This window comes from Octopus bimaculoides, chromosome 7 (genome assembly GCF_001194135.2).
Source record: "Octopus bimaculoides isolate UCB-OBI-ISO-001 chromosome 7, ASM119413v2, whole genome shotgun sequence".
Lineage (NCBI taxonomy): Eukaryota > Metazoa > Mollusca > Cephalopoda > Octopoda > Octopodidae > Octopus > Octopus bimaculoides.
The window spans coordinates 30,539,173-30,552,849 of record NC_068987.1 but is presented as its reverse complement, the minus strand read 5'-3'; the positions used below and the strand labels follow the sequence as shown (position 1 = coordinate 30,552,849).

Sequence of the window (13,677 nt, the reverse complement as noted above, 5' to 3'; positions counted from 1 at the left end):
AAGAGAGAGAATATCACATTGGTGTGGATATCTGATATTTTAATAATAATTTCTACATAAATCTGCTTTTTTTTTAGTTATAAAAGGCTATCACTTCATCAAAAATTTCCGTTTGGTTTGTTGGTTATACATGATTTTTTTTTAAAGTACGTGTGATCATCATCATCATCATCATCATCATCATCATCATCATCATCATCACATTTATCTTCTTTTTCGTCACTATTACTTTCACTACCATCCTCCACCATTATTTTTTTTAATGCCATCAAAGTGACACTGGAGTACAAATATACGAAGCCCGTCTCGTAAGGGCAGACCAGGTATATGAATCACAACCATATGTGTGCGACACACTGATCTCATATCAAGTTAAACAGCGCATGACATTACAGGTGGGGTCCAATTAGAATTAACTTCAGATCGAGTAGCCCATCCCGCTTAAAAGGTCCCTGAATATGGGTTGGTTAAGGATAATGAACGAAACACTCATGTTTCCAGGGATGAATTATTCAAACCCCAAAGAATTCTTCTCAACACATGGTTATGATGTCCCTCACTACTTCTGCTCGTGATCAGACATCCACATATCATCAACCAATAAGTGACATATAGTTAAGGCCAAGCAACTGACAAGCAGAACATTTGTTGTAGCCCATCTTTTATACCAAGACAAAACTTGTACACAGACACGACAGAAGTAAATAGACACCCTTATAATCATTAAAATTTTATTTAAATCTGAAATTATTCATTCAAATTATCTATTAGTTATTATAATGTGAATATCTAATACTTAGTAGACATACCCTTTGCATTTTTCAATGCAAGGATCCTATAAGGCAAGCTACAGAGCAGATGACGAATATTCTCTTGGAGAATTTCTCGCCAAGTTTCATGCAGTAATCTCAAAAGATCTGGCTTTGAGGATGCTTTCTTGATCTTTTTACGAAGTGTCCTGTCCATTATGCTCCAGAGATGTTCAATAGGGTTTATATCTGGTGACTGGCTTGGCCATGGAAGTTTTTTAATGCCATTCTTTTCCAACCAGTCTCGGGTCATTTTAGCCGTGTGACAAGGAGCCCAATCTTCCATAAATAGTCTTCTTTAATTATTTCTCCATCGGAGAAGATTGCAAGGAGTACTTTCTGCAATATGGATACATATATCTGAGTTTGTTTTCTTCACACTCCACTAGCTCTTATCAACTATTGCTCCAAATTGCTCCACAGACCATCACAGAATAGCTGCCTTATTTTATTGTTGGCAGCAATCTTTTCATGTCAAATTCTTGATCACAGAGTCTCCAGATTCACACTCAACCACTGTCAGAATGTACAGTAAATCTGGACTCATCAGAGAATATGATTGTGTCCCAAAATGCTAGCGGCCACTCCATCATCTCACTGGCCCAGTCTTTTCTCCACTTGATATTGGCTGGTTGAAGAAGTAGCTTCCTACTAGCTGCTCTGCCATAGTAGCTTAGTTTGTAGAGATACCTGACAGCTGTTCTGAGACTGACATCAACTTGTTCTGCTATGTCAGAGGCCTTGCAATGAGGATTATCCTCTACATTTCACTTAACAAAGTATAGGGTCCTGCCAGAGGGCCCTGGTCAACCTGGGCAAGATGATGTAGACTCTTTCCCCTCTCTGATGAATTGCACAATCACCCTATTAACTGTAGAAAGCAGGATTCCAAGGTTTTTTGCGATTTTACGCCGAGTCCACCTTCAGATTGACCCACAATACGGCTTCCTTGAAATTTGGACAGTTCCAAGGCTTCTTTTGTGCGTGGCATAATTAAACAGTCACATATTGAACCTGAAACATAAAAATGTCCATTAATAAAGAATATATAAAGCATTCCAAGTTAAAATAAGCATAAGACAATGTTCTATGGAGTTTCTATTTACTTCTGTCATAATTGTGTACATGATAACAATTCCAATCAGTTAAGATCAGAAGCCATGCGAGCCACTGCCTGTTATTGCATTAAGATGTGATTATTATTTTTATGTGATGAAAACTCAGCTTATTCTGCTGGGTAAAGATGGAATGAGTCAGCTGTCCATTATTATTATTATTATTATTATTATTATTATTATTATTATTATTATTATTATTATTATTATTATTATTCAATAGTTTTATTTTTATAACGTGCTTTCACTTCACTACCGAGCGCAGCTCTGTGTGCCTGGGGTATGTGCTGTGGTTTGCTGTGATGCTCTTATGGTTACTGTATTGAAAGTGTTTTGCGTAGGATTATTATTATTATTATTATTATCATTATTATTATTATTATTATTATTATTATTATTATTATTAAGATGGCGAGATAACAGAATCGTTACCGTACCGAGTGAAATGCTTAGCAGCATTTCATCCGTCTTTACGTTCTGAGTTCAAATTCCGCTGAGATCGACTTTGCCTTTCATCGTTTCGGGGTCGGTTAAATAAGTACCAGTAGGTTTCTGGGGTCGATGTAATCGACTTACCCCTCCTCCTAAGTTGCTGGCCTTGTGCCGAAATTTGACACCAATATTATTATAATGGACATCTTCATCATCATCGTCAACATCCTCATCGTCATAAAATATTTGCTCCGTTTTGCTTCAATAATAGCAATTTCAGGGTGGAGTTAGGTAAGTCAACTACATCGACCTCAGTGTTCAACTGGAAGTTATTTTATCGATTCCAAAAGGATCAACTGAAGACATATATATGAAAAAGTCGGCTTTGCTGATACATAAACTGCAAACATAAACAGTTGATGTAACTAAATACAAAACATTTCGTCTGACGCACTATCGTACTTACCATTCCACCGCCATCGTTTTATCAGTTATCCCTTTTATAAGAGCAAATAAATTATTAATCTGTTTGACGGCTGAATTGACAATGAAACAAGGACTTCCAATGGTGATAGCGTCTTGTTTTGTGAGCGAATACACAACAGTCATCTACTACAATCAGTCATCTCCACAATATTTATATAGTTTTGTGTTACTATTAAAGATAATTATTACTATAATTTAAAGGTGGCAAGCTGACAGAAGTTTTAGCATGCCGGACAAAATGTTTAGTGGCATTTCTTCCCGTTTTATGTTCTGATTTCAAATTCCTCTGAGTTCAAATGCCGCTGGAGTCGACTTTGCCTTTCATCATTTCTCGGTCCATAAAATAAGTACCACTTGACTACTGAGGTCAATAGAATTGGCTCTCCATTTCTCCACAATTTTAGGCCTTGTGCCTTTAGTAGAAAGCGGTGGGGAAATGAATATAAATGGTTACAGTTAAACTAAATGTGGTTACCATGAGACAAAGACGTGGTCCGATAGTTCGTACTACAGACTATTAATCGAGGAATAGAAGGGAATTTTGTGTGTTCTCAAGGTTGAAATATATCCAAGAATACTCCCCTCTCACCGCTGTCCAAGCTACTATAGTTCTTCTTAGATTGTTTGTTGCTCATGTGAGCTCTCATCAACCTATTCCGAATCTGGATTTATAAGACATTCGGCCGTCAGTCTCACACGTTTAGCAACACGGCTGTGTTCAGCTATATCGTTATGGGAATACATAACGATACACATAGATATTTCTAGAACGAGAAAGATAAACCAAGGAATGAGCATTCCGATGGGATAAAGATGCTAAATAAAAATAGATTGTGTGTGCACGCGTGTGTGAGTACATATGTGTGTGTGTGTTTGTGTGTGTGTGTGCGCGCGCGCGTATATATTTGACTCCGATCCAGCGTAACTATTTTCTACGTGCTAAAAATAGGGTTAATAACATATAATGTTTTTCAGTTGTCATAATTTGCCTGGTTTATTTTCCATTCAGCAATATCTACTATGTACTGTATCGTACGTAGAACATCTGTTTGGTTTTAACAATGAAAATGCACTTTATCTTAAAGAGTATATGCGAAGCTGAATTAGCCTCTTATATTGATTTTTATCAGATATGAAACTTTTGTACCGATACACCATCGAATACAGGAAGTTTTTATCAAAGCACAAGGCCCATACTATCTAAATTAACGGGTCTATTCGATTGTATATATTAACTGATAATAAGAACGCAACAGTACGCATTTGTAAGAGGAACAGTATAAAACCCTTGAGTCAGTACGTATTAGTTTGCTGGTACTTATTTTCTGTGTTCAGAACATTAGAGTGTAATGCGAAGAAGATTTGGCTTCAAATTATAGCAACGACGGTTAAACAACGATGCAGTGACTTCGGATATTGACTATTGTTGTATAACCCCAGCACAGTCTTGATAGAACTATCCTATAGTACGTAGTTAATCAGCTGGACGAGGTGTCGTGACTGATATAACCACCCTTCCAATAATAGGATGTCCAAACTGCACACTCTGATATGCAGTGATGAATAGTATGGGTTGGAATGTGTCAGTCTGGCCAATTGCCTGATTTAATTCTGTAATTGCCGTGCTGATGGCACCGATTGAGGCAGAAACACAAGAACGTGACTTTTCTCTTCTCTCCAAACCATAAGCCTGTTCTTTTCCTTCATTGCATAACAATTCTGGAGAATTCTTGATTCTTGAGAGTATTTCCCTGTTTCCCATGCATTGGATAATTGAGACAGGGTGGAGATAACTTTAATTAATCAAGAATTTAAGTTATTTTTTATACTTGGGGATGGTCATATTTTGCCAGTTAAGCACACACTCGTATTCTTCTATGCTATATGCATGCTACAGGCCACTCTAAATTATTTCTCTTAGCTTATTTTTGTTTAAATTATACGTATGCGTGCGTGTGCGTGTATATGTATGTATGTATGTATGTATGTATGTATGTATGTATGTGTGTCATTGTTCAGTTTTATTTCAAGATTTCTTGCCAATAGAGTAAGAGCCGGTTTCTAACTTAGGATTCAAGCCTCCTTCATTGGACTTTCAACATCAACAACAGGATATTTTTGTTTTTATGTATATATATGTATGTATATATATGTATGTATGTATGTATATGTACAGATTTGTATGCTTTGCTTTATGTATGTATTCTCATGCATATAGTTACATATCTAGACATGCTCACATATATTTAAATGATAAACTTCTGGAAAGTTTTACAGATGTTTAAAGTTCCAGTGATGGATTGGATCTGTAGTCTTCGAATTAGCTTTCTCCTTTCTGGTTTTGAGAAGCCTAATTTCTCACGATTAGTATTTAGGCAGTGTGTTACATACCCTAGGGCCCCCAATAATTACAAGTATAAACTTGAACTTGTAAACTGGATAGAGCAACTGCTGATTTCTCAATAGTTCAGCGTAGGTATTTTCTTTTTCACTGATCTTCAGCTTTATGTTAACATCTGCTGGGCAGCTAATTTCCACAACTGTGCACAGTTTCTCTTCTCTATCCCAAATCATTATATCGGGTCTGTTGTGCTTACATTTTATTGAGGTCTTCACTGGGACACAGACAGACAGACAGACAGACAGACAGAGCCTTGCTGTAAAATTCTCCGTAATTATAACATGTACAAGAGAGAACATACTGGTGTGACTACAAAAAGGTCAGGCAATCAATATGATAGAATCTCATCACCTGGACCCATGCTTTTTAAAATTGTTTATATATCAAATGGCATTTTCAATGAATTAAATATGCTAGCTATGCACTTAGAGATAAGTGTGCTACAATGTATCATTTAAATATGATACTTGGATATAAGTGTCTAAGTATACAACACACTCTATCGGACATGAATTAACTTAATTTAGAATTACTGTATTTTCAAAAAGTAAAATATATATATATAAATTTCGCATATTATTCATACTGTGATTGTGACAAAAAGATTCGGTTACATAATTGGGTTGCATGATTTATTTAAATTAAACAAATTTTTAAATAACATTAAATTTAAACGACCTGTTATTAATTGAGCTCTTAATTACTATAGATTTATTTTTTATGTTGATATATCAATTTTCAATATAGATGCATTCAATATGACTATTTTCATTCACTATTGCTTCTAAAATAATTTCGAGAGCATGAGTCCTATGAAAAGCGTACGAGGCTGACGAATAAAAGGAAGAAGAAATTTAATGAAATCCCACTGAGTAGAAATTGTGATCTTCCATTTGTAAGACGTGCATGTTCCCTCTGGGTGTTAGAAACCCGAAATTATTTTTGAACACGTGTAAACATTTATTGGATTAAAGTATACACATTATAGTGTCATATATAATAGTTCTCACCACCACCACCATCACCACTGCCATAATACAATCACTACTATAACTATAACCGCTGTACCGCTTTACAAGTCTTGGTTGTCTTTCATTTCAGTTCAAAGGAGTTAATCAAGCAAGCCATTCTTGAAAATGACTTCATGCAAAAGCTGGAAATGCCTCAGATCCGTGAGATTGTGGATTGTATGTACCCTGTAGAATATGCTGAGAACAGCTTGATCATCAAGGAAGGAGATGAAGGGTCATTGGTCTTCGTCATGGAAGGTGAGTTTAAGAAATTATTATTGTATAAAAATTTATTGAAAAAACCGTTGAGTTCTAAAAGCGATGGAATACTAAGCTGAATGGTCTTCTCAGTAGTTCCCAACCCTCGACCATCACGACTCATTTTTGGTAAATTTATAATCTTCTGCAACCCTTTCTTAATATATTCTAGTGGAACACATTTAGTATATAGTACTTCAGAAATTATTCCACCGCTTTAGTTTACCGTAAACCTTGTGTTGTTATCCTTATCCTTATACCTATAACTCATCGCTCAACATATTCTCCAACATTTTACATTTTCATCAAATATTTCAAAAGTGAAAAAGATTTTTGTCTTCGGGACCCTGTCAGAATTATAACGGTGAGCTGGCAGAAACGTTAGCGCGCCGGGTGAAATGCTTATCGGTATTTCGTCTGCCGTTACGTTCTGAGTTCAAATTCCGCCGAGGTCGACTTTGCTTTTCATCCTTTCGGGGTCGATAAATTAAGTACCAGTTACGCACTGGGGTCGATGTGATCGACTTAATCCCTTTGTCTGTCCTTGTTTGTCCCCTCTATGTTTAGCCCCTTGTGGGCAATAAAGAAATAAGAATTATAACGGAACCTGTAGGTTGGGTGTTACTGTTTTTATGTTAATTGTTATGGTACAGCGTGGCTGTATGGTAAGAAGTTTGCTTCCCAACCACATAGTTTTGGGTTCAGTCCCTTGGGCAAGTCCCTGCTGTGTGGTTAAGAAGCACACTGCAGAATTACGCTATTTGAGGATCACTATGACTTCACAGTACTGTGGACAAGTGTCTTCAATGATAAACTCGTGCTGATCAAAGTCTTGTGAGAGAAATCTGGTTAACGAAATATGTGTGGAAGTTCGTTCTTGTTCTTGAATAGCAGAACTTGTCCGTCACCCTGTTTAATACTCAAACAGACTAATGTCATGTGAGTGGTTTTGGTAGACAAAGACAACTGGTGTTAGTGTCTACATTCCCATAACATAGCAATTCGGCAAAAAGAACCGATAAAATAAGTACTAGGCTTGGTCGATTCGTTCAACTAAACCTTCCAAGGCGGTGCCCCTGCGAGGCTACAGTCTAATGACTGAAGCAAGTAAAAGATGAAAGATTAATGATACATACATACATACATACATAAGCACGTACATCCGTATACACGTATGTTTGTGTATCCCGTCCATTCTCTTCTTTCCCACCTCATTAAAATCCAGTTCTGCTGTCATCTTACAACACCTTGTTTTCCAATAATGATATCATTTAACTCTAACTGCACTCACAGTTTCAAGTCGACTTCAGATCTTTCTCATTAAATCTTCTCCATAAATAATATTCTCTTCTGAGAATTTCAACACCTGGAAATGCTAAGCATTTCATCAAGGCTAGTAGAGAACATATTTCCATCACTTCTGGAGTCTTCATCTTTAAATGCGTGGGAAGCATTTACGAACAGTTACCTGTTTGTTATCATCAAGAGATAAGGAAAGTTCCACAATTTTGCATCTATTATTATAGCTAATATAAGGTAGCGAGCCGGCAGAATCGTTAACACGCCGGACTAGCATCCTCCCCCGAAATTGCTGATATTGTGCCAAAATTTGAAACCATTATTATGACTAATGCTTTTGTTCAGGGTTTTTTTACGTTCTGAGTTCAAATCTCCCCGAAGTCAATTTTGCCTTTCGAAATTCTTGCGGTATCTGTAAAATAAAGCACCTATTAATTCCTCGTCAGGACCTCTTAACTGATACAGCCAGTTGTTGGGGAGCTACTCTAGATGCTTTCATAGACGTCGCTACTGGTCTCTGTTATGCGTAGTAGGTTTGCTGTGTTGTCACCTGTCCAGTCTTTGGTGTTGCTAAACCAGAGTTTTCTGTCTGCCTTTCTTTCGCCTTCCCTCAATTGTTTCCTGAAGATTGGTTTTGCACAGGGAATTTTGATGGGATACGTAGCCGTATCAGGCAAGCTTTGCCTTTTTACCTGCACAAGGAATGGTTCCTCTCTGCCAATGCATTTGTTGACTTGCTGTCTGACAAAAATGTTCGTTTTGTGTTCTGTGTACGGAATGTGCAACAACCTTTTAAAGCACTTGTGCTCAAATATCTGGATCCTTCTCTGCATGTCAGCTGTAAGCTCTTACACTTGACCAGTTAACTACTGGGTCAATTGGTAGACTAACCCCTGCCGCAAAATTTCTGCCCTTGTGCTTGTATTAGAAGAAACAATTATTACAACCTCCTAATTTTTGTTCCTGCTCTTTACGCTCCGATTTCAAATCACAACTACGTCAATTTTGCCTTTCATCATATAATAATATTATATAATAATATAATATTATAACTCGTAAGTTACCTCATCATTTCGCATTTGTCTTGCTTCTATATGTTGGTTCCCTGACGATGAATATATGTGGAATTCCAGCAAATCTTCCTTCTTTGGAGTAGAGTGCACATATATTTTGAAACATATGTAGGAATTAAAGGAAATCTTATTTATATGCGTTTTGCTCCATTTATTGTTATTATTCATATATATATATATATATATATATATATATATATATATAGCAGAATAATAAAGAGAAAGTTCTTGGTACAGTATTATATATATCTGATAGAATGAGTAGGGATGGCTTTTTTGAGGGGATAATTTTTATTCTAATCTTAATAATAATAATAATGTGTGTGTGTGTGTGTGCGTATATGGCGGGCTTACATTCACACACATGTACGTATGCATGTATGTATGTATATATATGTTTGTATGTATGTCGACGAAGAATGTATTTATTGGCGATAAAACGAATAAGTGACCCATTGGGAATATATAGTCACGTGTAGTATTTGTTCTGTACCTAATTACAGATACTCCCTTCTTTTGCTCTTAGAAATTGCTGCAAAACAATGAGAGACTTGTTGAGAGACCTTTTCCTAACGGCTCTGTTGTTCATTAGTTGATATGTAAAATAGCTGAATTGCAGAAATATTAAAGACTCGAATTAGATTATTTATTTGCCGTGTTTTGTTACGCCCTTTAACGTTCTTGGTTCAAATACTACTGAGATCAACTTTTGCTGCTCATTATTTTGAAGTACAATTAAATAAATACCTGTGACCGATTGAAATCGATACATTCAACCGAAACACCCCTCAGCTCAGTGTACGTCTGTGTGTGTGTGCGTGCATAAACGTTTGTCAGTGTGCACCAGTGTCTATGCATGTATGAGATTAGATGCATACGCATGTGTAGTCATGCATGAGCGCATGTAAGTGTCAGTGAACCTATGTATGTGAGTATATTGGTCTCTGTTAAGGCGGTAAGCTGGCAGAAACGTTAGCACGCCGGACGAAATACTTAGAGGTATTTCGGCTACCGTTACGTTACGTTCTGTGTTCAAATTCCGCCGAGGTCGACTTTTCCTTTCATCCTTTCGGGGTCGATAAATTAAGTACCAGTTGCGTAGTGGGGTCGATCTAATCGACTGGCTCCCTCCCTAAAACTTTCGGGCCTTGTGCCTAAATTAGAAAAGTATATTGGTTTCTGTGTGTGATCAAACATATTTACAAAGAGGTGGTACATATCGCATGCGTGTGTGTGTGTTTTAAATATGACTATGATGTTACTTTTATCTCATCCTGTTTCCATTCCAAATGTTTGTTTACAGAGGGCAAAGTTGAAGTGACAAAAGAGGGACAGAAGCTGTGCCGAATTGGACCCGGAAAGGTATTCGGAGAACTGGCAACCTTATACAACTGTACCCGAACTGCCAGTGTTAGAGGTAAGTCTAACAATGAAACTAATCTCCTAGCAACTAATTTCCTAGCAAGAACAGGCGCAAACATATAGATTATGTTGAACTGACCAGGAAGCTTCTTCAGCAGCGATGTCCAACGATGCCATACTGAACAAATTGCTTAAAGCTTTATGACACACTGTCAGTTTTCATAAGTTTTATTGTATATAACAAAAGACGGCCTTGTACCTACAGTAGAAAGAATTTTATGTTACAAAAGGCTGTGAGCTGACAGAAGCCTTAGCACGCCGGATAAAAATGCATATTGTCATTTTGTCCATATTTATGTTCTGAGTTCAAATTTCGTCGATATCGACTTTGACTTACTCCTCCCCTTAAATTGCTGGCCTTGCGTCAAAGCTTGAAATTATCACATATAACAAAAGGTAGCTTTTCATTTACAGTAGAAAAAATTGCATGTTACATAAGGCGGCGAGCTGACAGAATCACAAATAACTTCGGACAAAATGCCCAACAGCATTTCATCTGGTTCTTTACATTTTGAGCTCTTACCCTGCTGAGGTCAACTCTGCCTTTCATCCTTTTGTAGTCGATAAAATAAACTACCCGTCAAGTACTGAAGTCGATGTAATTGACTAACACCCTCGTCCTAAAATTACTGGCTTGTACCAAAAAGTTGGAAACAAATTATACTTAACAAAATGAGTATTAACTTGAAATGCACAGAACAGAAACTTTTCATTGGCGTTTTAAGTCTACTTTTTTTGTGCTGTTATGAGTTGAACGGTGTTTTAAAGCTGATTGCTTTTCTGGTCGCCAATTTTTAGTCGCCTCTTGTGACATGCAGGAACGGACCGAACGCTGATGAACAGGATGGGATCCGAGTGGATTAGTCGGTGCATCTTGTACAACAGGCGCCAAAACTACCTTTGCTTGGTAGAATATGAGAGAAAAGGGGAGAGTAATCTGTTGATATCTTTTGTTGATGATGATGGTGGTGGTGGTGGTGGTGAGGCGGAGGATAATTTTCTTCGTAAATAGGAACACAAACCATTTTTTGAAAAATTCTACCCAAATGTCGAGTAATGCATTTAACCGGGCGACGAATTTACCCATGTTAACAGGATAAAATATGAGCACAAAATTAAGGTCATTCTTAAGAATCTATACCAGGGGTTCTCAACCATTTTTTTTTTATCTATGGACCCCTTCGATTACTATTTTATTCTTGTGGATACCCATAGCCAATCGATGTTTAAAAGCTAGTTTTATAGAAATTTCTTTCAAAATTCCTATTTTGTTTTACGCACATTACTTATGTAAGTTAAACTATATAAAATGTTAAAGAAACCTGTTTCATGCAAAACGTACCAATACATAAATCTAAAGCAAATTTTTTTCAGGGGCCCTTAAAGTACTATTGCTATCCCCAATTTACTATTTTACTGCGTGGACCCCACAAAATCTCATATGGAGCCTCAAGGGCCATATGGACCCCAGTTAAGAACCACTGATCTATATCCTGTACTTTGGTCGCGATTCTTTACCTTTCAAAGAAATCATGAATATACTTAATGTGTTGAGTTTCATGTTTTTTTTTTTTTCTTTAATTTCAGTCTGTTTTCCATTTCCCTCTTTCAGCTCTTACTCCATGCAGGCTATGGGCCATCGACCGACCAAGCTTTCAAAGTATAATGATGAGTACAGGGCTGTTGCGGCACTCCGAAAACATGGCACTGTTGAGAAGGTTAGCTTGAAATCGTTCCTGTCTAATTAGTATATATCAAAATATGGTAGAAATCTTTCATATCCTATTGTGACAGTTTCCTATGCGAGCCTGATTGCGTGCATACGTATACATCCGTATTCGTGCATGTATTTATGTCTTACAAATATATGCCTATATACGTATATTGTCTGTACGTATGCATCTGTGTATTTTGATGTATATATGTATGTTGGAGATAGTCTAATATGCGTATATACTGTTGTAAAATGTTTATTTTTTATTTTAATGCAGCGTAAATTTTAATTTAATTTTAATGTGTTAATTGAGCGATAATTCGAATATAATTATTTACAATATGTATTTTGAACCCACTTTTCAATTTAAGGTTTTCTTTGATTTTTTTAAAAAATAGGATGAATCTATATTGAATTCATTTGTTTTGTTAATTTTGTTCATTGCATACCTCTAAGACCGCTATTTGAAACGACCAATGAAACAGATCCATGTTTTTTTAATTTATATTAGTTTTGACTGCATCGTCATTTCTCTCCCGTTTCTAACAAAACTGTCCCGTGAACGGGAACGTGAAACTCTGAGTAACAGCTTCTTGTTATATTTCTGCTGCTTTTAAATAAAGTACATTATGTATATATATATACACACACACACACATCCAAACACAAATTAAAGACAAACACCGATGTTTTATGTGATAGGCTTGATAATTGTCATGGGCTTCCTTCTTTAACAAGAAACGAATTGGTAGCTTTAATCGACAAACAAAAATTTTGTAATCGGCACGGTTATACAAGTTACCCAAAGGCCGAGAGTTTCGTGTATGCCACTTATGAGTAAACTTTTCAGGTGGTAACTTTCTGCCAATTATAAAAAAGTGTGAGGTGGGGGTGGGGGGGTAGTAGCTGTACCCGGGCCTTGCTCTGTTTTTACAGAAAGTATCTCAATAAGTTACATAGTCTACAATAACCTGCTTCTTGAAAAGTTGTGCCATTATGCAACATTTCAGCAACCTATGTGAAATAATGTGACCTACAACTTTGAATATATATACATACATACACTATCATATACTAATATATACATCACGATGTCGTGCAGCTACTGTTTATAACTCGCTCAGATATTTATTATATATATATATATGTGTGTGTGTGTATATATATTCATGAGTATGCGTGTATTTGCGAGTGTGTGACTGTTTCATAAATACTTATATTCACACGTTAACCGCAAGCCGACTCCAGACGATGCAGTGTTTGATAAGAGATGGCCTTTGTGAATTACAGGTACAGTTCATACGACAGGTTTTCCCTATCAGATTTCCCTGTCGAATTCCACTCATAAGGCTTTGGTCTGTCCGACGCTACGATATAGCAGTAGACACTTGCTCAAAGTTCGGCGTGCAATGAGCTCGAACGTGTGAATTTAGATACGCCACCTTCTCCTTTAGTGTGTGTGAGGGGAGGGGGTGCTATTTATGCTCAAATACCACTAGGGTCAATTCATTTCTGCTTTTCAACTCATGGCTTCGCCGTGATAAAACAAGCATTAGTCATGCAATAGTTTGATTAATTCCACCGACTATGCTCCTCTTACAAATATATGTCCTCATGCCCCTACACGAAGCCATTATCAATTTACTTACGATAATATA

The 13,677-nt window shown here is 36.7% G+C and overlaps 1 protein-coding gene across 4 annotated transcripts in view; it reads left to right on the top strand.

Annotated features, from left to right (window-relative positions):
* LOC106880808 (cGMP-dependent protein kinase 1) overlaps window positions 1–13,677 on the top strand; it is a 173,746-nt gene that overhangs the window by 133,844 nt on the left and 26,225 nt on the right. For all 4 annotated transcript variants that reach the window (XM_052969494.1, XM_052969493.1, XM_052969495.1 and 1 more), the window contains 3 exons: window positions 6,345–6,511; window positions 10,187–10,300; window positions 11,918–12,023. In XM_052969494.1, the coding sequence (XP_052825454.1) occupies window positions 6,345–6,511; window positions 10,187–10,300; window positions 11,918–12,023 (387 nt within the window). The remainder of the gene's footprint in view (window positions 1–6,344; window positions 6,512–10,186; window positions 10,301–11,917; window positions 12,024–13,677) is intronic.